The sequence below is a fragment of the Anolis sagrei genome, chromosome 5, assembly GCF_037176765.1.
Source record: "Anolis sagrei isolate rAnoSag1 chromosome 5, rAnoSag1.mat, whole genome shotgun sequence".
In the NCBI taxonomy this organism is placed as follows: Eukaryota; Metazoa; Chordata; class Lepidosauria; order Squamata; family Dactyloidae; genus Anolis; species Anolis sagrei.
In genome coordinates this window covers 155066824-155093932 of record NC_090025.1, presented here as the reverse complement: position 1 = coordinate 155093932, position 27109 = coordinate 155066824, and the positions used below count along the sequence as shown (strand labels likewise).

Genomic DNA, 27109 nt, shown 5'->3' with positions numbered 1-27109 from the left:
TCCCCCGTTACTACTCCCCCCTCCGTCGCCATGACGACGCGCCTGGCTCTTCTCCCTTCTCTTCCCCTTCCCTTCTTCCCCCGCCGTGCGTGCGGCACGGTGACACTCGCTCCGCCTCCGCCATGGGCTCGCTTTGCGCAAGCGCAACCGGGCCTTGAAGCGGCGGCGGTTGTGGCGGCGGCTGAGGGGACGGAAGGAGGGAGGGGCGCCGAGAGGAGAACGTGAGCGTAGGCCGCGCGAGGCGGGGCCGGGGTCACGACCTCTGACCTCCCGCCGCCGTCAAATAAGCCCTGAGGGGGCTGCGGATGCGTCGCGCCTGTCAGGTCAGTCGGGGGCGGGGGAACGGGAGGAGGAGGAGGAAGGAAGGAGCTGGGGCGGACGGGCGAGGCCTTCCCAGGCCCTTCTTGCCTTCCTTGAGGGAGCCTCCCGAAAATGGAAGGAGGGGAGGAAGGGCGGGAGGAAGGGCGTCCTGGGCGCCGTGCTCCGCTCAGCCTCGCAATGGCAGCCGAGCAGCCGCCGCCCCCCTGACCTTTCACCCACAGGAAAGGCTTGCGTCTCCCCTCCCCGGATCCAGGCCGCGCCCCGAGGCCCGCGCCTCTCTCTCCGCAGCCCAGCCGGGCTTCCTGGGCAGGGAGGGAGGGACGGAGGGAGGGAGGAAGGGGCGCCGGAGGGGGCGACAGCAGCCATGTTGGGGCCCCTGGGTGACAGCCGAAAGGCGAGAGGGAGGGAGGAAGCAAGGCAGTCTCTGCTTCTTTGCTTCCAAGCTGCACACAAAGAGAATCTCGTGAATACATTGCGCTGTTTTCGCCGTGAACCCTTAGATAATTTATTTATCGTGTCAGGAGCAAACCAAACGGTTGTATTAAAAACAAAGTTTGCAAACTTGGCATTTTATTAAATGTCCTTTTTCAGTAGCTGGCCACATGGAGTGCCTCTGGTGATGCTATAAGAAGGTCTTCCATTGTGCATGTGGCAGGGCTCAGGTTGCATTGTAATAATAATAATAGTAATAATAATAATAATAATAATGAAGCTGACACGATATGAGGATTTAAAGATCAAACTGCAAACACTCTGCCACAAACCAGTAAAGGTGGTCCCTGTGGTGATTGGCACAAACCAGTAAAGGTGGTCCCAGTGCTGATCAGCACACTGGGTGCAGTGCTTAAAAACCTTGGCCTGCACTTAAAACACAGTTGGCGCTGACAAGATTACCATCAGCCAGCTGCAAAAGGCAACCTTACTGGGATCTGCACCCATTATTCACTGATACATCACACAGTCCTAGACACTTGAGAACTGCCCAATGTGTAATGCAATACAACAGCCAGCAGAGTGATCATTTTTCCTGTGGACTCATCTAATAATAATAATAATAAGTTTGTATTACCCCCCCCCCCCCTTCGTGGGAAAGCTCAATTCCACAATCCTCCTTTTAATAAGCTCCCCTCCGCAAATAACCTGCTTCTCCTTTTATCTCACCTGTGTTTTTAATCAGTTTTTAAATCATTTTCTCGCACATGTAGCCACCCATTGTCACTGTGACTGTGTTTATTGTAATCTTATATCATTAATGTATTCATATGTTTTATGTAATTATGATGTTGTTTGTTGCATGTGTTTTTGGTTTTAATTCGTTGATTGGGCTTGGCCTCATGTAAGCCACCCCGAGTCCCCATTGGTAAATAAAGTTTATTATTATTATTTATTATTATTGATGTTGTCATACGGGGTGACAGTCAAATTGAGGAAAACTTAACCATTATCAGGACCACAAAATCAAACTGCAAAGGCTCTGGCATAAACCAGCACAGGTGGTCCCAGTAGTCATCGGCACACTGGCTGCCATGCCAAAAGATCTCAGCCAGCATTTGGAAACAATAAATATTGAGAAAATCACAATCTATCAACTGCAAAAGGCCACCTTAGTTGGATCTGCACACATCATTCGAAAATACATCACACAGTCCTAGACGTTTGGGAAGTGTTCGACTTGTATTGTCGAAGGCTTTCATGGCCGGAATCACTGGGTTGTTGTAGGTTTTTTTGGGCTATATGGCCATGGTCTAGAGGCATTTTCTCTTGACATTTCACCTGCATCTATGGCAAGCATCCTCAGAGGTAGTGAGGTATTTGTATCTACTTGTGATACAAAATCCAACATATAGATCTCATTTGCTGTGACATACTGCGATTTTGTGTCAGTAAAATAATAATAATAATCTTTATTTATACCCCGCCACCATCTCCCCAAAGGCGACTCGGGGCGGCTAACATGAGACCAAGCACAGAATTACAGTACAAATAAAATACAAACAGCAAATAATAACATCAAAATAAAATACATAAAATAACAGAAAATGCAATAAACAGATGCAAAATAACATGATGAAGAAATAAAATAAAATAGTAAGTGGTCTGTGGTTTGCTCGTCTCCATACTCGCATGTTGTGGATTCCACTTTGTAGTCCCATTTCTTAAGGTTTGCTCTGCATCTCATGGTGCCAGAGCACAGTCTGTTCAGTGCCTTCCAGGTTGCCCAGTTTTCTGTGTGCCCAAGAGGGAGTATCTCATTTGGTATCAGCCATTGGTTGAGGTTCTGGGTTTTAGCCTGACACTTTTGGACTTTCGCTTGCTGAGGTGTTCCATTGAGTGTCTCTGTAGATCTTAGAAAACCATTTCTTGATTTAAAACTATTTCTTCAGAAGCAACCCTTAGATAATAATATATTTATTAATATCCCACTTTTCTCCTTGAATGGGACCCGAAAGTGGCTCACAACAATTTAGAAACAGTACAAATAGCAAACACATATAACAATAAAACCAAATTCTATAAGAATGACATAAATAACCATTCAAAAATCATTTAACAGTTACAGTAGAGTCTCGCTTATCCAACATAAACGGGCCAGCAGAATGTTGGATAATAAGGAGGGATTAAGAAAAAGCATATTAAATGTCAAATTCCATTATGATTTTACAAATTAAGCACAAAAACATAATGTTTTATAACAAATCGACAGAAAAAGCAGTTCAATACATGATAACTTTATGTAGCAATTACTATATTTACAAATTTAGCACCAAAACAGACAAGGGTTCTTTCTTTCTCCCACCCTGGTCATTATTCCACAGCTAAACATACACTCCACTTCCCTCATCTGTAGATCCAGGTGGGAGGCAGACTGCGTTGGATAACACAAATCATTGGATAAGCGAGACTCTAATGTCACTTCGCACAACTCACTGCCTTTCTGTCATTTCAGATAAAGATTTCATCAATAAATGTTTGCTTGGACAGGAAGGTCTTTAGCTGTTTTTTAAAAGATGTAATGGAAGGGGCTGTTTTAATCTCCTTGGGGAGGGAGTTCCAGAGGGTCAGAGCAGCCACTGAAAAGGCCCTCTCTCTCATTGCCACCAACTGCATTAGCGACAATAGTGAGAGAAGGGCCACTTAGGAAGATCTTAATACTCAGGCGGGTTGGCATGAGGAGATGCAGTCAGATAGGTAAGCTTGACCTGAACCCCTAGGGCTTTATAGATCAAAACCAACACCTTGAATTGGGACTGGAAATATATTGACAGCCAGGGTAGGTGCAGCAGGGGGATAGTATGCTCCCTGGGTCCAGCACCTGTGAGCAACCTGGCTGCAGATCTTTGGACTAGTTGAAGTTTCTGGACACTCTCCAGGGGTAATCCCATGTAGAGCCCATTACAGTAGTCTAGGTGGGATGTAACCAAGGAATGGACCACTATGGCCAAGTCTGGCTTCTCAAGGTGCAGTGTTTCTTCATATATATATATATATATATATATATATCCACCTGCACACCTTCCCCAGTTTCATATATATAGAAAAATTCAGTAGTTCACAAAGAAAACAGTGCAATTCATACATGGCTCATAGCAATGTACAGTGGGCCCTTAGTAGCATTATTATTATTATTATTATTATTATTATTACCTGCCTATCCTGATAACTCGAATTGAGGAATGTGGACGTAAAATATATACAATAAATTACATAGATGAAAACACAAAAATATATTTAAAAACTTTCACCAAACTCAGATACAAAATTGACATAGCAATAGAACGTAAATCAAAATTCATGACTGAGGCCCCTTCCACACAGCTGTACAAAAGCCACATTGAACTGGATTATATGACAGTGTGGACTTAGATAACCCAGTTCAAAGCAACTATTGTGGGTTATATGCCTTGATATTCTGGATTATATGGCTGTGTGGAAGGGCCCTGAGAGTTGATTGGATAGTTCTGCTGGAAGAGTTGGGTCTTCAATTGCATTTTATATTCTGACATCTCATTTAGCTGTTGGAAGTTCTGGAAGGTCATCCCACTGTCTTTTTGGGGCAGCTGATGAAAGGTTCTCTGGCCAGCCAGTGCAGGGACTATGGGATACATGTCATATTTTCACTCCTGGATGTTCCCAGAACCAATCTGGCTGCTGTTTTTTGAACCAACTGGAGTTTCCTAACTTCATACAAAAGTAGCCCAATATAAAGTGCATTGTACAAGTCCAGGCTTGAGTTTAACAGCACATGCACTACCATCTTTAGGTCCTCGGATTCTTGGAAGTCGTGTCAGCCAAAACATAGTAAGCACACCTGACCTGTCACATCAACATCTCTGGTATTTAGAGAATGATTCAGGAGCACTCCCAAACTACAAATTCTGATGTCAATTTCGGTAGATTGTCGTTTTCACGTAAAAAATATTGATTAAATATCTACAACATCAAAACTTGGTCACATCCACTATGTTGGCTGTTTCTGCTATTGCAATGTAAATTGGCGGAAAGCTGGATAATGAGTGTGAATAAATCTTCAAAATTTTGTTGAGATAATGCTTGCAGTTCTGGAGGAACTCTTAATTTTTGCTTCTCAAAGGCTTAGCATGGAGATTTGGTTAAAGTTCACAAGTAAATTGTTTTGCAACACTTTTACATTGAAAACATACTTGAAATTATTTACTAAGTCCCAGAAAATAATACGATCCATTCAGTTACTTTATCATAAACATTTGTGGTTTGCTCATATTTCCCCTAAAGCTCAAAGTAACCATTGTGTATGATCTCCAAAACCCTTGTTTTAAAACGATGTCTGGTGATTTAAGCATGATATCAGACCCTACTTTGACCATTTTAGTACATAGCATAATTGTAACTCATCTCTGTCCTGGAAATATGTTTATCTTCTCATCCACACTCAATTTAAATTGAGTTAATGACATCAAATCCTGACTTGGATTCTGTTTTATACTTGAACTCCTATTTGAATGTTGATAGTAATATCTTCTAGAAAATACTTACATTTCTATAGTTTTATGAAAAGTCTATTGGACCACAATGGGTGTGTGCTACTCTCAAACTGTCATATCCTACTAATTGCATATCCTACTAATCCAAAGCAATTAAACTTGTTTCCCTGATAATAAGTATTGTAATGATTACTTCCCTGCATTTCATTATCTTTTACTGGCAGCAGTTCTTGTAATATGCTGAGTAGCGCCCCTTACATGGCAAAAATCCATCATGTTGTGACTCTATTTCTTGGTTGATTCCTTGAAAGTAGTACTAGAAATTACTAATCGTTACATGCCAAAGAAGACAAATGTCTTCACATTCTCTTTGTTTAAGCAGATCATTGCAGACATACCTGAATTCACAAAGGCCCTGATAAAGGAGCCCCTTCTTGTCTTCTGCCAAGTTGGAACAATTTTTGGGGAGGGGCTCACTTGGCAGCATTGTACAGAGGTTTTAAGTGTTGAGCTGCAGCAGTGTGTAGTAAAAATTACAATAAAGCTAGAGCTGGAGGAGACTGATTCTTCTCTAGGGAAATCATCACATGGAGGTCAAGAAGCCAGGGGGCAGTGGGGGAAACCATGGCTTCAACCCCTTACTGTTGGTGGTTGTGGGATCCCATCCCACAACATTTCTGTGCTGTCCACAGTTTTGTCCCACATCCTCCCCAACTTCTTGTATGAGGAGTCGGCTGTAGTCCTCTGTTCTTATCGGTGCTGCTGTCGCAGAGCCCTGGTAGAAGTAGCCCTGCGGACTCTGCTGTCAGCATTAAGAAGCGGATAAATTAATCCATGTGATGTGGTCATATGTGATGTTATTCCAGATATAAGTCCTTATGTACAGAAGGCAAGAGAAATAGTTGCCTAGAGCAATGTTTCTCAAACTGCTCCTCCAGGTGTTTTGAACTTCAACTCCCAGAAATCCCAGCCAGCTTACTTTCTGGTAGGAATTGTGGGAGGTGAAGTCCAAAACATCTGGAGAAGCACAGTTTGAGAAACTCTGGCCTAGAGAATAAGTTAATATTTGTGGACAACAAGACAGAAAGAAAAGGGAAAATAGATAAATCTATCTTACTAGCTATCCTTACATGTTGAAAAAGCATACATGTATAACTACCAAAATCATAAGACAAGTGAATAAAACTTCATCCTGGGATGCATTTTGGAGGAAGCTTTCAAAATTCAAAATGTTTTTGCATAATTATTCAAGGTCTACTTGAACTGGTTATTTAATTTCAAATCTGCACTCTGTTAGGTTTGAATAAAAAGCTTTCTGAAACATGTTGAATGGCTGTTTTTGTTTTGTTTTGTTTTTTGTGGAGTAGGAACTAATCCCTATTCTTTCCACATGTTCCAACCAAAGTTTCTGTCAAAGAAGTAATGCCCAGGAACACATTTGCATTGTTGATTTAAATATACCTATATATTGTTGAAGTCATTATAGAAATGGGTAGTCTCACCACTGTATTGGCGTTGTACTGAAGGGCTGCCATTTGCCACTTTGTCAGCATGAACCGCGCTGACAAAGTGGATTATAAAGTCTCCAGCAACAAGCTGTAATATACATCAGAGTCAGGAATTCATAACCTGTGGCTCTCCAGATGTGGTTGAACTTCACCACCATCATTCGTAGTCAACATGGGCAGGGGTTTGGGATGATGGACGACAGAGACTAGGAGCCAATGCTTCAGAATATCACTTATATAGGAAACACTATTTGAAGTAGCACTAACATTATTTACTTTATTTATATACCGCTTTTCTCAGCCCTCAGGCGACTCAAAGCGGTGAACATAGTCCATCAAGTAGATTTCAATCCAGAATTGTTTATTAGTTGGGAATTAAAGTCAATAGGAATGGTATATCTGTTCACTGAACTCCTACAAACTATTTAGATGAAGATTAGGAAGTGTAAAAGGAGACCAGAGAAGAGAAAGGGCAAAGGCAAACCAGAAAAAGGGAAAGGTGAAGCTAACCAAGTAGTATGAAGAAACCTTTCCAGCAAGCCTGTGGGGGTTGGGTGGGAAGCACTTGGCAAAACTTTTCTGTAGGGAGCATTGATATATTCTGATGCAACTTCAGAAGAAAGTGCTTATGGTAATTTAAATCCATAAGATGATTTTGACTCGGTTTGAATACATCCATCTTCTACTGTATGTCATTTATTCCCATTTCAAAGTGGATCCCTATCCCTACCAGTAAGCATTGAAAATGTTGTTTTTATCTCATATTCAGGCATCTTCCAGAATTTCTAGAATGAGTGTGCTGCCCTTACCATCATTGATTGCGTCTTTAAAAAATCAAAATGATAGAATAGTAATAAGAGAGTGGAATACTAGACCAATACTTTCCCCTTGGACCACTTCTTCTTCTTAGTCAAAGAAATTTCCCCAACAACTAAGGCTCCTTCCACACAGCTGAATAAAATCTGACATTATCTGATTGAATTGGAATATATGGCAGTGTGGACTCAGATAACTCAGTTCAAAGCAGATATTCTGGGTTATATGGCAGTGTGGAAGGCCCCTTCTACATTGCCAGTTGTGCTTTAAACTGGATTATATGACAGTGTAGACTCATATAATCTAGTTCAAAGCAGATAATGTGGCTTGTATGCTTTTATAATCTTGATTATATGGCAGTGTAGAAGGGGCCTTGGATTGCCTAAAGTCCCACAGATGTAGTTTTGAGGTGGCTATCCCTGGTACAGATAAAGTTCTTCATTTTCTGGATATAACTGCCACATTTAATATATAGGTTGATTTTTTAAAAGAACCATTGAAAAAGTTTTCACACCAGAGAATTAACTCTTCTATCAATGTAGGACTATTGGTAATATGTTTCAGGGGAAGACAATTATAAGTTATTTTCACTATGTAAATATTTTTGAAAGGTAAACAGTCCTTCTTTATTGATTCATAGGAGCATCCAAAAAGTGATTATGCATACGGGAAGCTGAATATAACATTTACATCTTGGGTAAGCATATTGTAACATTTCAAATATTATTAATAGCATTAGGATATTTTAAAATTTGAAATATATTATTTTCATTTGTTTTATATTGAGTGTGTTCTCTAATAGATGGTGGTTTCAAGTTGCCCTAAAATGATTTTTTTCCAATTTTGGCATTTGGCATATTCAGTTAGAAATCAGGATATGCAGATACGCTACGTATACAGCATTCTCTTCATCATTTTTACAAGTTTCATAATTTTATATATAAAAAAGACAGTTTAGCATGCCTTTTTTTTTTTTTTACAGAAATCCAAACTTGTCATCACAGCAGCTTAATGATCTGCTCTAGGATCTTTCCTGGTATAAATGTCAGGAAGACTGGGTCCCCTTTTCCCCCCTTTTGAGAATGGAAATAGCATTTGTTCTCTTCCAATCTACTGGGGTCCCTCCTACATCTGCTTTGAACGGTATTATATGAGTCTACACTGCCATATAATCCAGTTCAAAGCAGATAATCTGGGTTTTATATGGCAGAGTAGAAGGGATGTGGAATTTCTCTTGTTCTCCATTGCCATTGGTTCTGAGATTACTTCTTCCAGTTCTGTTGATGTTCTTGGATGTAGTTCGTCTGACCCTGGAAACTATGACCTAAAGCTCTTCTACTTCTATGTGTTACATTCCTCCAAACATCTGTGTCCTGTGTTTGGGACCTGACTTCATCAGAGATATGCCATGAGTTCCTCATCCAGTCAAAGGGGTATAATATTGGAACATAATAGCTATAGCCAAATTGTGGTATCTTGACGATAGTAGAACGTGATTTATGAGCAGAGTTGCTCTACAGTTATATGGTATAGCAGAAAACATTCTGACAGTAGTCCCAGTTTTCAAAGCTACGCTATAGGATAATCAATAAAATCTTGACTTCCATTACTTAATTTTCTTCTAACTCTTTCTATTTTATTATTCACATTTAATCATTTCTCTCTGTAATAGGAATTCCTGTGACTCAAGATCATGGCCACAATTGAGGAATTGGCCCATCAAATTATTGAACAGCAAATGGGAGAGGTATGTAAAATACTTTTTAGGAGAATTATATGTGTTTTAAAACTGATTCATTGTAAGTATCTCTTGTCTGGAAATCCAAAATCTGAAGGAGGCCAACATTTGCTGAGATGGATGGTTGAAATAGTGACATCTTTTATTTCTGATGATTCATTATGTAAGTTATATTTTAAACATAGAACTGAATTGGATATAATGCAGTCAACTGTTAAGAACTCACTGGGTTTTGTTTTGTTTTTTGGAGGGGGGGGGGGATAATTAGGAGCAACATCTCGTAGTGCAGTGTTTCTCAACCTATGGGTCCCCAGGTGTTTTGGCCTACAACTCCCAGAAATCCCAACCAGTTTACCAGCTGTTAGGATTTCTGGGAGTTGAAGGCCAAAACATCTGGGGGCCCACATATTGAGAACGACTGTTGTAGTATTTTCAAAGCTTTGTTTTCAGTATGTATTACTTTTTTTTTCCACACACACACACACACACACACACACACACACACATATATAAACTAAGTTTCAGTGTTATCACTCAGTATTAGCTAACTGATGGTTATTTTGTTTCACCAGCCCATTAACTCTGTGGGATTGGTAAATAAAAATTGTCATTCTGGGGCAGGGGAAGATCACATTTATTACCAAAGGAAGGATTTCCTAGACCTTCTCTCTTCATTAGCCATCTTGCTGTGTGCCCTTTTAGAGCAGTGGTTCTCAGCCTCTGGGTCCCCAGGTGTTTTGGCCTATAACTCCCAGAAATTCCAGCTAGTTTACTAGCTGTTAGGATTTCTGGGAGTTGAAGGCCAATATATTGGGACCTGCAGATTGAGAACCATTGTTTTAAAGCAACAGTACTTTGAAAAAATACAACAACATTGGATTCATTTAGAGCAGGACAGGCCATCATGGGATGCAGCATTAATTATATCTCACCTGTGTAATTTGTAAGCCAGAAAGATCTGTAGGACCAGCCATAGTGGCCCGCCCTAGATTGACTGAGTTAATGTGTCTGTTTTTTTCTAGCAGATGACTCAATCTCAAGGATCTGCCAACCAAACACTAATGGATGGAACAGCACAAAGAATCCAAATTGTCCCTGGAGATGCAGGTGTCTCCTTACCACAGCGGATACAGGTACATTTTGTTTAACTAATTTAAAAGTATTTGTTAAATAACAGAATTCAGAGAGAAAATCAATTCAGCTATGTTGTTAAGTCAAAATGCATTTAAATGCACTGACAACATATAATGAATACTTTATAAATAGTATAGTAAATTGTGTTGATTGACAAACCCTTGTTGCTGTTGTTTTGTGCCTTTAGATTGTTTCTATGGTAGCACAAAGGCCTCTTCTACACTGCCATATAAAATCTAGATTATCTGCTTTGAACTGTATTATATAGCAGCATAGTCTCATATAATCCAGTTTAAAGCAGATAATGTAGATTATCTGCTTTGATAATGTGGATTGTATGTCAGCGTAGATAGGGCCTAATACTAACCTGTCATAAGGGTTTTTTCCCCCCAAGATGTGTGTGTGTGTGTGTGGGGGGGGGGGGAGGGTTTCCTTTAGCTTAATGTGAGGCTGCCCAAGGTCATCAATATCATCATATAATTTGCCCAAGGTCATCAAGGGTCCTTCCAGACAGGCCCTTTATCCCAGGATCTGATGGTTTTCTGCTTTTAAATGGATTATATGAGACCACATTGCCAGATAATCTGGGATAAACACAAAACCTGGGATCCTGTCTGGAAGGGCCCCTAGTTGATTTCTCTTTGCTGAGAAAGGAGTAGAACTCTGGTCTTCCTCCATAGACTTCTGAAAATGGACAATATGTAAAAACTTAGCTTATTACTATTCCATAACTACTTGGATTCATCCTAAATATATTTCCTGGCTACTTTTGAAGGATTAATGAACAGGATGAACACGCTTAAACAATTTTCCTACTTATTGTAAAAATGTATACATACTTATAACATGATCAGATTATGTCCGCTTTGTTGTACTTCCCAGTACAAGCAGTTCCCATGGTATGAATCAGATAGGTTCTGTAGGTTTGTTTTTAAGTTGAATTTGTATGTAAGTCATAAAATTATAACTCTTTTAGGAGTGAATTTCCCCTCCTAGGGGTAGATTTCTCTCACTTCCTGTTGTCCCACTTTGTTCTTAACTATGAGTCATTGTAAATCAGACGTTTGTAACTCAGGGACTACCTGTATATACCTATTGAGGTCTGATCAGTGTTACACTAGAATCTCGCTTATCCAACCTTCGCTCATCCAACATTCTGTATTATCCAACACAGTCTGCTTTCTGCCTGGGTTAATGTCCAGGGTGGGAGAAAGAAAGAACCCTTGTCTGTTTTGGTGCTAAATTCATAAATACCATAATTACTACATAACGTTACTGTGTATTGAACTGCTTTTTCTGTCGATTTGTTATAAAACATGATGTTTTGGTGCTTAATTTGTAAAATCATAATGTAATTTGATGTTTAATAGGCTTTTTCTTAATACCTCATTATCCAACATTTTCAGTTATCCAACATTCTGCCAGCCTATTTATGTTGGATAAGCAAGATTCTACTATAGTAACAAAAATATGTCCATCATCTTAGAACCAACAGGGCAAGCCAATTTAAATAAACAAGAGTAAAGTTACTTGAGATTGTAAGTATCATTTATTTGAATGAATCTAGTCCAAATATGCTTAATTTACACTGGGGTAACTATAACAGACACTAAGGAATAATCCAATGGGATCTTGGTCTTCATAAATAAATAGGAGTATAGTGTCTGGATCCAGGGAAGTCATGCTACCCCTCATTTCTGCCTTGATCAGACCACACCTGGAATAAGAATAAATTCTGGGAATTTATGATGTTGTGTTGATTGTTTATTGTCTACTCATATGATTTGTTTTGCACTTGTTGTATTTTGCATGTCACGCCTTGAGTGTGACATGCTCTGCCATCCCATAAATGGGCTGGCAGAATGTTGGATGTGAGCCACCCTCAGTCCCTCTGGGAGATGGTGGCAGGCTATAAATAAAAGTTTGTTATTATTATGTTATTAATTCTGGGCACCACAGCTTAAGGGGGATGTTGACAAGCTGGAATGTGTCCAGAGGAGGGCAACTAAAATGATCAAGGATCTGGAGGACAAGCCCTATGAGAAGCTGCTTAAAGATCTGGGCATGTTTAGCTTGCAGGAGAGAAGGCTAAGAGGTGATATGATAGTCATGTATAAATATATGAGGGGAAGTCATGGGGAGGAAGGAGCAAGCTTGTTTTCTGCTGCCCTGGAGACTAGGACATGGAACAATGGCTTCAAACTACAGGAAAGGAGATTCCACCTGAACATTAGGAAGAACTTTCTAACTGTGAGAGCTGTTCACAGTCACACAAAAAACAACTCTTGTCTGGTGGTAATTGTAGCAGTAATTTTAACTTTGCATATCTTTAGATATCAGGCATTCTTAAATCTTGAGTAAGCATGCATGATGATAGAGTCTGACTTTAACAGTTATTTGTGGAAGCATGCTGCATCTTCCGAAAGTAGTCAGTATTAAGTCATTCTTATAACACCATGATAATGTTAGACCACACCTGCTTTTAAGCACAAACTACCATAACAATTTGGGATAAATTTGTTACTAGATTGTTACAGATCAGCAGACAGGGCAGAAGATTCAGATCGTTACAGCACTTGATCAGTCTGCAACAGGCAAGCAGTTCATTTTAACAAATCATGATGGTTCTACCCCAAGCAAAGTGATCCTTGCAAGACAAGATACTACTCCAGGAAAGTTTTTTCTGACAACTCCAGATGCTGCAGGGGTGAACCAGCTGTTTTTTACATCTCCAGATATTTCTACACAGCACATTCAGGTAAGGCATCCCAAATTCTTATTCAGATGATTTCTAAAATCAAGACACAGTGCACTTGTTATTGTTAAACTTGGCTCATTTGCAATACGTTAATATCCTGTCTGAATCTTATGGTTGACATATTTACCTTGGGTGGGAGGTAATGTGTTGGTTGGTTTTAAAACCAGAATATCACAGGGCGTGTCTCCTTTGGTGCTGGAGAAGAAATAGTAATTCTTCAGAGACTTATGTTTTAAAAATGTTATATGTGTCAGGTTTTGGAAATTACCTTGCATTTCCTAAGGTCCCTTCTACACTGCTATATAAAATCCACATTATCTGCATTGAACTGGATTACAGTATATGGCAGTGTAGACTAGGATATTCCAGTTCAAATCAGATAATGTGAACTCTGTGCTTTGATAGCCTGGATTATCTTGCTGTGTAGAAGGGGCCTAAGTGATAGCAGAGTTTATACCTCTGGCCTAATCACCTATAAAAGAGTTAGGCCAGAGTAATTAGGTTGTGATGGCTAATGCAATGGGAGTAGTATATAGGTTGTAGTTATGCTGAGTAAGTTTGAAGAGGAATTGATGGTGGTTTGAAGAATTGCTGCTGTGAGGAAGAAGAAGAATCAGTAAAGTCTGTATATTTTGTATATACATTGTATACTGCTGCAACAAAAGAGAAAGAAAAGCCTTCCTGCTTATTTGGGGAAGAACAGAAGTCTCTGGGTTTTGTAGTTTGAGTAGAAGAACGTTACTACTGTGTTTCTGAATACTTGGTTCCTTAACCAGAACTAATTAAGAGTCACTTCTGAAAGAACAGGAGTTTTATGAGTGCATAGAATCCCTGAAAAAATGTTCACCAAATGTTGGGACATTATTTTGGAAAAAGGACCAGTGTATTTGTTGCATCTACACTTTATGAAATAGGCATCATATTTGCTATCAGGTTGTTTGTTTCTGTGTGTTTGTGTGCGTGAGAGAGAGAATGTAGGCAAATGAGTTAGTGAAAGCAAGAGATCAATTAAATCATTTGTTGTGTTTTCCAGATTTTAACAGACAGTTCTTCCACAGAACAGAGTTTGAATAAAGTATTTGATCTCTGTGTTGTTTGTGGAGACAAGGCATCAGGTAAATCACTATGTAGTTGTACTTCCAATATTTACTGTTAGTTGGGTGGTTACATAGTTTTGCAGCATATATGGTATATAAGTCCTTGTCCCTTTTCAAGCCACAAGAGAGAAAACTAAGTCATTTCAATAATTCTCATTAAACTGTTTCATGTTTGGAAATTGTCTTTGAGATTTTTTAGAAGCATTGCCATTTTGAGATTAGGGATAATGGGATCCTTCTGAGGAAGCCTGCCATAGATGCAGGCGAAACGTCAGGAGAAATGCCTCTAGAACATGGCCATATAGCCCGAAAAAACCCACAAGAACTGAATGGGATCCTTGTTGGTTTTAAATATTTCTCTTTTTTCCATTAGGCTTGTATCTATTCATTCTTTTGTGCAGAAAACAGCCTGTTTGTTATCTGTCTGATAAAATATACTGTGGTCCGTGAAAGCTTACACTGCATAGAAGTTGTTAGTTGTTAAGGTGTACAAAGACTGATTTTGCTTTGTAATAATTTATTTGGCATATAGAAATAATCCAGAATCTATCAATAATAGAGTCATGTATTTTATCTGACTAGGGCGCCATTATGGAGCAGTGACGTGTGAAGGATGCAAAGGATTCTTTAAAAGAAGTATACGAAAGAATTTAGTGTATTCTTGTCGGGGGACAAGAGACTGTGTGATTAATAAACATCATAGAAACAGATGTCAGTATTGCAGGCTGCAGAGATGTATTGCATTTGGAATGAAACAAGATTGTAAGTATGGGCATTGCACAAAGTTTATTGTGGGGAAGGGAGAATCACTAGAGAAATGATTAATTTACTTGAATCTTGTTACAGGCAGATTTGGGATATTAAAAATTTAGTAGCAAGGATCTATTGATGCTGTGATGTTCTAAGTCGCTTCTAGCGTGAGCACTTTGCTTCCACACTATTTGTGCACGTGATGACAAGCATTTATTGAAAGCTCAAACTTTCCCTAATATTTTTGCATATGTACTTGCCAGCCAAAAAAAGTGTATTGCATCAGAAAGCAGTTCTGACTCCTGGAGGATTTCTCCTCTTCTTTATCCTACTACCTGAAGAGAGATGTCTGTACACAATTGGCCATGTTTGGAAAAAAAAATCACATTGCTTTTATATAGTGCAGATTAAGAGGAACCTATTTAACATATTACAGAATCAGAAATAATAGTTTCTAAAAGCAGAGGCTTTGAAAATATGTTTCAAGAAGCCTTGAAATTACTTGGTACTTGCCAAGGTTCTCCAATCAGAAGATCAGTAATATTGAACAGGTCTCTCTAAATTGTAGCATGTCTACCCTCCACTACATGCTCCTTTTAACATGCAACTGAAAAACTAAGTGTGTTCTGGATTGCCCAATTAATTTTTAATCAATTGCACAACTCAAAATTACCTACAAAAACCCAGTTACTCTTTGAGATCCAGTGTCCCTCCTGGAAGATGGAGTGCACACTTAACAATAGAAAGATTGAGCACACACACTCACAATCCAGAATCTTTTAACACACCTTTGTACCTTGGTAGACAAACTGTGAAAATTATTCCTTGTAGGCAGTGAACTTGAATGTTTCTGTCAGAGGAAATCTAAACAAAGAAAAACGTCCTAGTGGAAACTTGCTGGTATCAACTACAAATTTATCTATGAATTAGTGTAATGTTTAATGTCTTTAATGTCCTTAAAATGGATAGTTTTGATATTGTAAAAATGTTTTAAATGCAAAACTGACAGTAGTAATTGAAAGTTCAAACTAGTGTATAACAGCTAATTGTGTGTGAATTTTGAATTGTTACTGATAGCTCCACACCCTTTTGTAGCTGTTCAGTGTGAGAGGAAACCGGTTGACGTGTCCCGAGAAAAGCCTCCGAATTGTGCAGCTTCTACAGAAAAGATTTATATTCGCAAAGATTTACGGAGTCCACTTACAGCAACTCCAACTTTTGTAACAGACAACGAAACAACCAGGTATGCAAATACTCGTCTGGTTTAGGTAACATAGTAGCATTTATTATAAGGACATAAGAAACATTTATCTTCTGTTATTTCAGATCAGCAGGAATGTTGGAGCCTGGAATGTTTGTGAATATACATCAGTCCGGTGTAAAAAATGAGCCTACGGTTTTAATGACTGCAGACAAGGTATATGCCAAGGAACTATGTTACTGACATCTTATCAGTTGCCCTCACTCAAATGGGAAATAGTACATAGGTATTATTTGTAGCTTTCACATTTAACTTAAAGAATTTTCAGGACCACTAACTGTGAACAGTTCTGGATGATGATCCACCTAGAAAGCGAGCTACTCCCTCGACAGCAGACTCTGCTGTAGAAATCCAGAACTTTCTCTAAATTGCTTCATTAGTGATTATATTCGTTTCCCAGTGACTGGCTGCTCCCCTCCCTTGTTCCTATAATTTTCCGCTTGCGTCTGCTGCCATTGTGCCCATAACAAAGCATTGCCTGTGTATTGTCCTGAAACCATTTGTCTTGTTCTTCTCTTGGCTGCTTGACCTTTTCCTCTCTTTTGGTTTTGTCAGCTTCAGTAATTAACCTCATGTCTGGATTATCTTGCTTGGAATCCTGGCTGTTGCTTGTGATAGCTAACTGAGGAATATTTAATGCATGGTTTTTCCCTTCATGGGACAAAAAAACAAGGCAGAGATGGCAATTGATCAGTGCATTTCAAATTGGATCTGATCCAGTTAAACAGGAAACATTGTATTAGGTGTAGGGCAATATATCATTTTGAAAAACAAAACAATAGGTGTATAGTTCTTTCCCCTCTTCCAAGTACATACTAGAAGAGATCAGCAGTATTTCACTTGAATTTATTCTGAAGCACATAATAAGAATAATAATACTTTATTTATATCCCGCTTTTCTCCCTAAACGGGACCTAAAGCAGCTCACAACATTTTAAAAACAATACAAATCAACCATACAAATCACAGTAAAACCAACTATAAAATAGACCATAAATAAACATTTTAAAATCATTTAATAGATAATTTAACAGATACATAGACAGCACCTATTGTTTCTCAAAATTTATGAGGTTCAGGGCTGTGTAGAAAAAGTTGGCTGGATTACTTCTGTAACCTCAATAGCTGCCCACTCCTACTTCAAAACATATATATCAAGGTGGCATCTGAAAGGTTTCGGAAGATAATTCTGTCATTACTGTAAATGTCAATTCCAATATAACAACAAAGCCTTTTTAATAATGTAGTGTTCCTTCTGATCCCTCTGTAAATATCTGCTGCCATTAAATCCCTTATTATTTCTTTCTTAGGTTGAAACATGTCAAGGAGATTTAAGTACTTTAGCAAACGTGGTAACATCATTAGCAAGTCTGAGTAAGTCCAAAGATGTGTCTCAAAGTAGTCCTGATCTGTCTATGATAGAAAGCTTAAGCAATGGAGACGCTTCATTGACTGAACTTCAGCAAGATGCGAATACAAATACTGATGTTACAAGGTAAGACTAGTAGCATATGGGAACAATAGACACATTCCTATAGTATTTTTCTAAGTTTAACTATGTATAGTATTGTTTAAACCAGTTGGATCAGCTGTGTAAATGGCTTATGCTCAACATGGGCATCTTGTTCGACATCTTGACTTATTCAGCAGATATAGGTACTCCATTCTTTTGACACACCAGTCTTTGTGATTACAAGACTAAAACACATAATCAACAGGATTGAAGTTGGTTTAAGGTCCTGGTAATTGTTGCTTAATATTATTCAGCAGAATTATTATTCTTTGAACTTTTTCAAAGAAAATATTGTTTTATGAAACTGTAGGGTTATGTTTTTGAAGCTGGCTGAAAGAGTAGTATAATAAGCCTGTGTCATTATGTGTCATCTACCCAAAACAATTTGTGATTTCAAAAATACACATCCAGAATCATACAATTAACCATCGGGTCCAATCTGATTCTTATTGAAGGGTTTCAGCTAAAGTATTTCCAGAAGGTAGCTCTCCAGTCTCTTTTTAAAACTTGTATTAAGTCATTTCAGAAGATGCAGCATTGTTTGTGGAGATGAGGAATTTTTGGAACCATTTATCTGTCGTGGTCTTCCTCCCTTAATTTTGTTTAATGTGTACTTCTGTGGCCACTAAAGTTTCTCTTCTTTGCATTGTGGAGATATTTGAGAACATTTCTAAGTCATTAGTTGATTAAAAATTTGGGAACTTGTTTGTAGCTAGATTGATGTTACAGTCCTCAATGCATTATTTGTAGGGCGTTTGATACTCTCGCGAAAGCATTTAACCCAGGAGAGACTGCATCATGTCAAAGCTCTGCAGAAAGCATGGAAGCCAGTGCAAACCTGTTTGGTGAAGAAACAACCACGAGCATTGTTGAAATAGAGGGTCCACTTCTCAGTGATGTCCATGTCGCTTTCAGAGTAAGTAAACATTTATGTACTTGTAATCATTTAAGTTGTGTAAATATTGGTATAACATTTTGGTTGTATGATTTTTTTAGTAAGGAATAATAAGAGTATACCACTATTGTATGGTTGGTTGGTACTCATTTTAAAATGCTTATATTGTTTTAATGTTTGCTAGCCTGTGTGGCCCCTAGAAAACCCTGGGGCAAAGAATTGCTCCTCAGATTCACCAAAGTTGTCTACTCTTATTGGAGAAAATATGAACGTATTACGGAAATGTACAGACGTACAATTGTAATATTGTATGCATGTATGTATGTTTTAGCATTTTACATATTTGTAACACTTGAAACATGGTAAGTAATTGATTTCTAAAAAATACAACTTTTTGTGACAGCTCACCATGCCTTCACCTATGCCCGAGTACCTGAATGTACATTATATTTGTGAATCAGCCTCCAGGTTGCTGTTTTTATCTATGCACTGGGCACGTTCTATTTCGTCTTTTCAAGCTCTGGGGTAAGTATTGCTGGGTTGAATAAATATAGCCAAGGGCCGTTTCACTGCAGTTGAGTTTTTTGTTATTACATGCATGTAGCAGGGAGGAGGCCTACATTTTTTGGTTGGTCTTGCTAACATATCAAAAATTATATTTGACTTACCAGTCCTGGTACCAGCATGTAACCTCCCATCCCATGGCACAAATATGGAACTTCTCCCATCCCTCTCAGTAAGGAGCATTTTATGCGCTAGGACTTGAAATCATCACTGCATTTGTCAAGAAGCAGCTTCCAATTTCTCCCACTAAATATTTTCTATTTGATTCTGGACTTGATAATTTAATCTTTCCTGATCAAGTTGCTTTAGACACCTTGGCCAATTTCAGGCAGTCCCAGACCTTCTTGCAAACATTTTAATCTGGTGGGTGCTAATTGTGTAATAATCAGAACTGATTCCCACCTACATTTACCTGTGTTGCCAGAACATGGAACCACTGTTATTAAGTTAAAAAGAATTCTTCCAGCCCACATATTATTCTTGTGTGCTATGTGCATAAGAAAGGGGTTTATGTCAAAAAAAGTAATGAGTTTGTGCTAGTCATATATGGCTGCTTATTTGTTGCAGGAAAAAATCTCAGATTTGCTTTCAACAAAGAATATGAGCTTGGATTATCTGTTTAAGGGTTAAATGTTGGTTAATCTAGGCCATTAATCTAGATCACATCTTCAGTTGTTTTCCTCTTACAAAAATATTTCAAGCATCTGTTTTATCAGTATTACCATGTTAGACATCAGCAACTATGTTAAAGTTTCAGCTGATCTCTTCAAGCTCAGATGATGTGATAAAAAGAGTTTGACTGAAGAGAAACAGTGTTATTTCCCACATGCTGACAGATTTCTCTTTTGTGACAGTCTTCAAAATATTGCTTCTTGATTTGTTAATACAATAGAGTCTCATTTAACCAACCTTCGTTTATCCAACACACTGGATTATCGAACGGGCCAGCACAGCAGGCCTCTCCATGCGTTGGACACTCACCACACAGCTGGTGCAGCGGGCCTCTCCATGCACTGGACACTCACTGGGAGGAGGGGCAAGACACGTTGGGCACAGTGTCCGGCCTGTACTGGCTGTGTCTTGCCCCTCCCAGTGGGCGCCTGACACGTGGAGAGGCCTGGTACCCATTGCTGCCTAGGCACACCCTTTACCTATAGGGCATGGCATCCAGCTTGCACCAGCCATAATTTGATGTTTAATAGACTTTTCCTTAATCCCTCCTTATTATCCAACACTTTTGCTTACCCAGCATTCTGCCGGCCCATTTATGATGGATATACAACACTCTACTGTATTACCGACAGACCTCATACCTGGATGAACCTTTATTAGACTAATATCTTTATAAGGACCTAGTCAATCATCTAGCCCAACACAGTACCCATATTTTGTACATCATCTCAATCTGGAGCAGAATGAATTGGTTCTGGATTTGAGTGGATCCAATGGGGCTGATAGAAGAGATCTTCCCACTCCCCCTTTCACCTTGAACCTCTTCCAGATCCTAAGAAAACTACATGGAGGCCTGTGGGACCCTGCTAAAAGTGGGAAGACTGCATTTAGTTGAAGGGTAGAGATTTGCACAAATTCCTTCCACATTAGAGTGCATCTCATATCCAGAGATCTCTCTGAAATCAGACTTTATAAGCTCATGACAATACTGTCATGATTTAGAACTTGACCTATATAGGCATATCATTCTTGTCTGTAATTAGTTGAATGTGAGCACACAATTTTCATGTGAGATGTACCAGAAACATCAATTTCATGTGAGATATCATTGAATGCATATCAGAGATGTCAAAAACTTGCAGCTATGTACCATGCCTTACAGCAAGCACTTTCCTTAAAATAATTATCTTCCTTTTAATAGGCAGGATAACAGCATATCACTAGTGAAAGCCTGCTGGAATGAACTTTTCATACTTGGTCTTGCACAGTGTTCACAAGTAATGAATGTAGCAACTATACTAGCTGCATTTGTGAACCATCTTCATAATAGTCTACAGCAAGGTAAGATTTATTCACAGTAACCTCAAAAAGTGTGCAAATAGGATCAATAACCTGCATTCTCATTTCTTGTTTGCTATTGCAATGTGAAGTCCTAAATACGTGTAATTATGCTTACTCGTATTAACCTGTTCAGTGCTATGTATAAATAATGCTGATTTTATAGGTGTGTAGAAGTGTTCAAGAGCAACATGTGCTTTCTTTTTTCTTAATTTCTTTTCAGTTGTGTCAGAGCTGCAGGTTCGGCCTCTAGGCCCACCTCATCTAGGTTTTAAACAATCTGAAATTGATTTTTACATATTCATGCACCAAAACTGGTAGAAGTATTTTAATGAAATATGTGCTTTCTTTTATTAACTTAGATAAGCTTTCAGCTGATAGAGGAAAGTTAGTGATGGAGCATATCTTCAAACTTCAGGAGTTTTGCAACAGTATGGTGAAGCTTTGCCTTGATGGTTATGAATATGCTTATTTGAAAGCTATTGTCCTCTTCAGCCCTGGTATGTAAAAATATGAATCTAAATCATTTAGTTTTGCTCAAAGTATGCACAAGTGTCTGGTCTGCTGAAAAGTTGCCAGCATGTTAAGCCAATTCACAGGTATAAATCATTTGGCCCAAATTCAGTGTCTACTATACACATTTCCACCAGCAGGATTAAGGAAGAGGGATATTTTGTTCATTCCCCCTTCCTCTGTAGTTTCTTGTTCCCCTTTCTCATGGGGTAGGATCCTCTTGCTTATTTATTTATCGTGTCAGGAGCAACCAGACAGTTGTATTACATTTTTTAGCAAAACAAGCAAACAAACAAAACACAAAGTTTGCAAGCTTGGCAGTTGATTAAATGTCCTTTGACCAGTATCTAGCCACTTGGAGTGCATCTGGTGAACCCTCTATCTGAACCCTTTGGTGAAGCTGGTAGCAATGGGAGCTGCAAAAGGAAGAGCAATTATCATTTTCACTTCTGGGAGCCCCCGATGGTGCAGTGGGCTAAACCCTTGTGCCGGCACGACTGCTGATCAACAGTTCAGTGGTTTGAATCCAGAGAGAGCGAGTTGAGCTCCCTCAGCTCCAGCTCCCCATGCGGGGGGATGCGAGAGATGGTAAAGCATCAAAACATCTGGGCTTTCCCTGGGCAACGTCCTTGCAGATGGCCAATTCTCTCACACCAGAAGCGACTTGCAGTTTCTCAAATCACTCCTGACACAGGAAAAAAAACAACAACTTCACTTTTGAATGTGATATTTTGTTACACTGGGTTGTTCCTCTTATATTTGCTTTATAGGATTATTTAACAAGTATGGTTGTACACCGACCCCACAAAGTATAGTCAGCAGAAGTTTGGGGCTATATCATCTGCATGTTCAACTTAACCTGTTCTACATGTCTACCATACAGGGTGAAAATCCTACTTATTTGATTGTATTATTTTAATAACCTTTTATTATTGCCTTGAATGAAAATGGTTCATGCAGACACCCCAAATCTAAAATGCCCTTGTCCAGTATTAGACTATCTGCAGAAGGGATCTTTGACTAACCCTCCCCCCACCCCCAATAACCTCTGTTTGAGGAGCAGACTTTGTTTTCAGGTACAAGAAATATTAGATTATCTTTAAATAAAATACTATTATTCCTATAAAATTACTTTGAATTGTATAACCCAAATCCTTTGTAAATACTTGACAATTTCAACATAATTTTTGTACATTTTTGGTAATAAGAAAATATGATAAAAGTTTTTTGCCACCTTATGCCATCATATTTGAAACAAATCTAATTATATATATTTTAGATCACCCAGGCTTAGAAAATGTGCTGCAGATTGAAAAATTTCAGGAAAAAGCATATATGGAATTCCAGGATTATATAACAAAAGTATATCCAGATGATACTTACAGGTGTGTACAAGCAACAAAAATAACTGATTTTTCCTTCCACAATTCCTCTACATTTGTGTTGATTTGAGAAGCCAAGCAAGCCTTTTAGAATTTTATATATTAAATAATTGGAGTTTTATATATTAAATAATAACAAAAAAATATTCCCCACCTCTGATTGCAGCTGGAGGTGCCATACAACATAATCTCTCTAGACAACATTATTTCTATATAGTTTTGTGTATATAGAGTAAAAAAGTCCTGAAGCATCTTATCCAAAATGTTTGGAAACAGAAGTATTTTCAAATTTTAGAATTATTGTATATGCATAAGGAGATACTGTATCTGTGTAAGGAGATATCTTGGAGATGGGACCCAGATCTAAACACAAACTTCATTTATGTCTCAGTTACGACTTATAAACATAGCCTGAAGGTAGTTTTATATACAATATTTTAACAATTTTGTGTATGTAAGATGTGTGCAGTTGTCTGGGTTAACATTTGGTAATTTGTAACTGGGAAACCATATTTTTTATTTTGGATAGATAAATGAAGAGAATGTAAAAGTGTGCCACCCTTTTATTTACTATATTTATTTATTTACTTTGTCCAACTTTATCTTCCAGGTTGTCTAGACTGCTTCTCAGATTGCCAGCCCTGCGACTGATGAGTGCTGCTATCACAGAAGAATTGTTCTTTGCAGGACTAATTGGAAATGTTCAGATTGACAGCATCATACCATATATTCTAAGAATGGAAACTGCCGATTACAACTCTCAAATAATTGGTCATGCCGTATAAAAGCTGAACCACAGATTCTATTATACCATGGCAATCATGGTGTTTGTAAATATAGATTATCTCCAAGAGATAACGTGTCTTCCTGTAAAGTCACAACTAGAACATTGAAAGAAGTGTTCACTTCCTCCTTACCAATACATTTTGGAAACACAGTGGAATATTTTGACTGCTACAGGATGATTTAACTTTTAACTGGTTTTCAAGAACTTTGTATATTATTTTAGAATCAAAATCAAGAAGTGTAGTTCATCCTATTTTTGTAGTTTAGCTATACAAACAACTAAAGAACAGATGTACAGAAAACAATCTAGCTTTTGATGAAAGAAAGTTCATCAAAACATTTTAACGTAATATTTAGGAAATAAATAAATCAACTTTCTTCCCAATGTTGTGTTTTGGTGTCTTGTTTCTAAAAATGCACTCTTTGTCATTTTGATGTAAGTTTGAAATCTTGAATAAGCTATCTTATTTCTTATGGGACATAGTTACAGAATTCTGAATATCTTTCACTGCTTTAAACAGAACGTATTTTTTAGTAAACAAGTGTTTGTTAAAATTGAAGAGAAGCTACAGGAAAGCTGTAAAACTGTTTTACCTTCATGTTAGTGCCTCAAAATAATTGCTCACTATTTATTGAGTTAATTTGATTCACTGATCATTGTACAGTTCACAGTTATATTGGCTCTAATATAATTTAGGTGTAAAGAATTCTAAATTGTTTGATTGTGTCACACGCACATTGTGTATTACTCCTTAAGCCCTATTATATTTTTTACATATGTGCATCAGTTTACCAGTGCCAACTAAACTCATTTGAATAAAATCAGTTTCTTTATATTTAGTTAAGGATTAGAATAGTTCAGATATGACAGGTGCGCCTTTCAGTGATGATATTCAGTGGTACTACTTTTACTGCATCAATTCTGATCCTCACTCAAGATTAAGTCTCAGGTTCTGTGTAGAGTTTCTGAAATGTTCCTAAACAGGTAAGTAAATAAGCCACGTATGGAATATATGTGTTACTAATAGCATATAGTGTTTCCAAAATAGTCGTGATTGCAGAATCTTCCTTTGTTTTCAGAGTATATTTGCTACACTTTACCAAATTCACTTCGTTGTTCTTTAAAAGCTGCTGAGTTTTAATTGCTGTATAGTAATTGTTAATCTAGCACCAACACAAAATATCCATATCATACCTCACAGGTTGTCCATATAATGTTTTGGCAATTCCCGTTTTATACCTTACTTTCCGATAATAAATACTGATCACAGTAATCTACCTGTTTCTAGTTGTCAATCCGGGGTCTTTTAGAAAATGAAAATAGCCTTCTGTAATCTGAAGATGCACCAGGCTTTTAAAATGGATTGAGTAGAAAATAGTTGCCCCTTGTATATTTCAAAATAAGCAAACATGTATTTTTTGTCCAGAAAGTTACCTGCATACGTACTATTAGACATGTACAGATATGCATAATACGCACAGTTGTAATATATTTTCTTCATGATGTATTCTATGATCTTGTAATTATACATTTGTTCTAATTCTTGCCAGTAAGTCATCCACACACCTCTTTAGTGGGAGCAATAAATTAGTTCAACTTGGGATTTTTGTTGTTGTCGTCACTGGAAATGAATTGTCTTTGCATTCCATTCAACTTTGGTATACATTTTTGTGGTTCTGTTTTAGTGTGTGCATCAGAATGTCCTAAGTACTGTCTTCCTGTTGTATAATAAATGCTGTAAATGTATTGAGACCCGAAGAAGTGTAAATTCTATTTTGGCTGTATTTTTAAAAATAAATAGTAACTTTTAATATAGGATTCTGTTATTTTTTAAGCTCTTCTTAATTGTACATAAGCATGACACACTACTATACAAATGTTTAAAATTGTGTTTTACAGCAATTTGATAAGAGTGAATGGTAATAGTTTGGATCAGTTTCAGTCGCTGTGCTTTTTTGCAGTTCAGATTTCAGTCACTGTCATTGACCATTTTAGATCTGTTCTTTCATAGATTTCTCTCTTGAACCAAGTCAATATACAGTACTCAGAAATAAGATTTTTAAAAACAAATTACCTATGTCATAAAAGTATTATTTTAAATAATTTGCCATCATATTTAGCATACTATAGTAGTGTATGCCATTCCTGATCAGTGCCCATGTTGACTGAGGAAGACATCAAACTCCCCAGCTCTGGTCTCAGTAAACATGTCCATGATTTGGTTTTTCATTAAATACACCGGGGCGGGGGTCATAATCTGATGAAGCCCTCAATTTTAACACATTGGATACTCTTGGTAATATTTACAGGATGAACATTTCTTACCCAAAATGCTTGTGTCCAGAAGTGTTCTGTATTTCGGTTTTTGGAATATTTGTGCATAGATAATGAAATATCTTGGGATTTTTGGTGGTGAAGAAAATAGCAGTGAGAGGGTAGGAAGTGTTAACAGAGGGCTTTTTCTTTTCTTAACCTCTGTCATCTTTGCTTTAATTCAGTCTACACCCACTTTCCTATTTTTCTTTTTTAGCTTAGATGTTTTTTAACATCATATAAACCTTTTTCCCCCATTATTTTATCCCTCCCCGCTCCCCACACTATTAATACAAATTATATTTTTAAATAGATATCTTGGAGATGGGGCCAAAGTCTAAATCCAAAGTGCATTTACGCTTCATTTACACCTTAATTAAAGTAAAGGTTTTCCCTGACATTAAGTCTAGTCGTGTCCGACTCCGGGGGGTGCTGCTCATCTCCATTTCCAAGCCAAAGAACCGGCATTGTCTGTAGATACCTCCAAGATCATGTGGTCAGCATGACTGCATGGAGCGCCATTACCTTCCCACAGAAGCGGTACCTATTGGTCTACTCACATTTGCATGTTTTCGAACTGCTAGGTTGGCAGAAGCTGGGCCTAACAGCGGGAGCTCACCCCATCCCACAGATTCGAACTGCCAATCTTTCAGTCAGCAAGTTCAGCAGCTCGGTAGTTTAACCCACTGCACCACCAGTGTGTCACTAGGAAGACACCTTACTTATATGCCCTTAATGTAAATGTATGCAGGATATTTTCAATATTTTTGATCATGAATCAACGTTTG

The 27109-nt window shown here is 38.2% G+C and overlaps 1 protein-coding gene across 4 annotated transcripts; it reads left to right on the top strand.

Moving 5' to 3' along the window:
- Positions 1-25819, top strand: NR2C1 (nuclear receptor subfamily 2 group C member 1). 4 transcript variants are annotated; one of them, XM_060777304.2, is made up of 16 exons: positions 1-323; positions 8247-8303; positions 9279-9353; positions 10370-10477; positions 13006-13236; positions 14270-14351; positions 14916-15095; positions 16161-16326; positions 16410-16500; positions 17655-17839; positions 18608-18773; positions 19156-19277; positions 21190-21329; positions 21689-21826; positions 23119-23224; positions 23832-25819. In XM_060777304.2, exons 3-16 carry the CDS (start codon positions 9300-9302, stop codon positions 24004-24006), a joined length of 1944 nt encoding a protein of 647 aa, XP_060633287.2. In that variant the 5' UTR covers positions 1-323; positions 8247-8303; positions 9279-9299; the 3' UTR covers positions 24007-25819. The 4 variants fall into 4 exon arrangements, with proteins under 4 accessions (XP_060633287.2, XP_060633286.2, XP_060633289.2 ...); XM_060777303.2 differs by having other exon boundaries at positions 2-323; positions 10367-10477; XM_060777306.2 differs by having other exon boundaries at positions 3-323; positions 16179-16326.
- The last annotated feature ends 1290 nt before the right edge of the window (positions 25820-27109 follow it).

What these genes read in the sequence shown, in the direction of transcription:
- NR2C1 (XM_060777303.2), top strand. Translation starts at nt 9,300, where the DNA reads ATGGCCACAATTGAGGAATTGGCCCATCAAATTATTGAACAGCAAATG. An exon ending in ATTTGGAATGAAACAAGATT is followed by an intron (nt 15,096 to 16,160) that starts GTAAGTATGGGC and finishes TGTTACTGATAG; the next exon opens with CTCCACACCCTTTTGTAGCT. An exon ending in ATGTCCATGTCGCTTTCAGA is followed by an intron (nt 18,774 to 19,155) that starts GTAAGTAAACAT and finishes TTTTTGTGACAG; the next exon opens with CTCACCATGCCTTCACCTAT.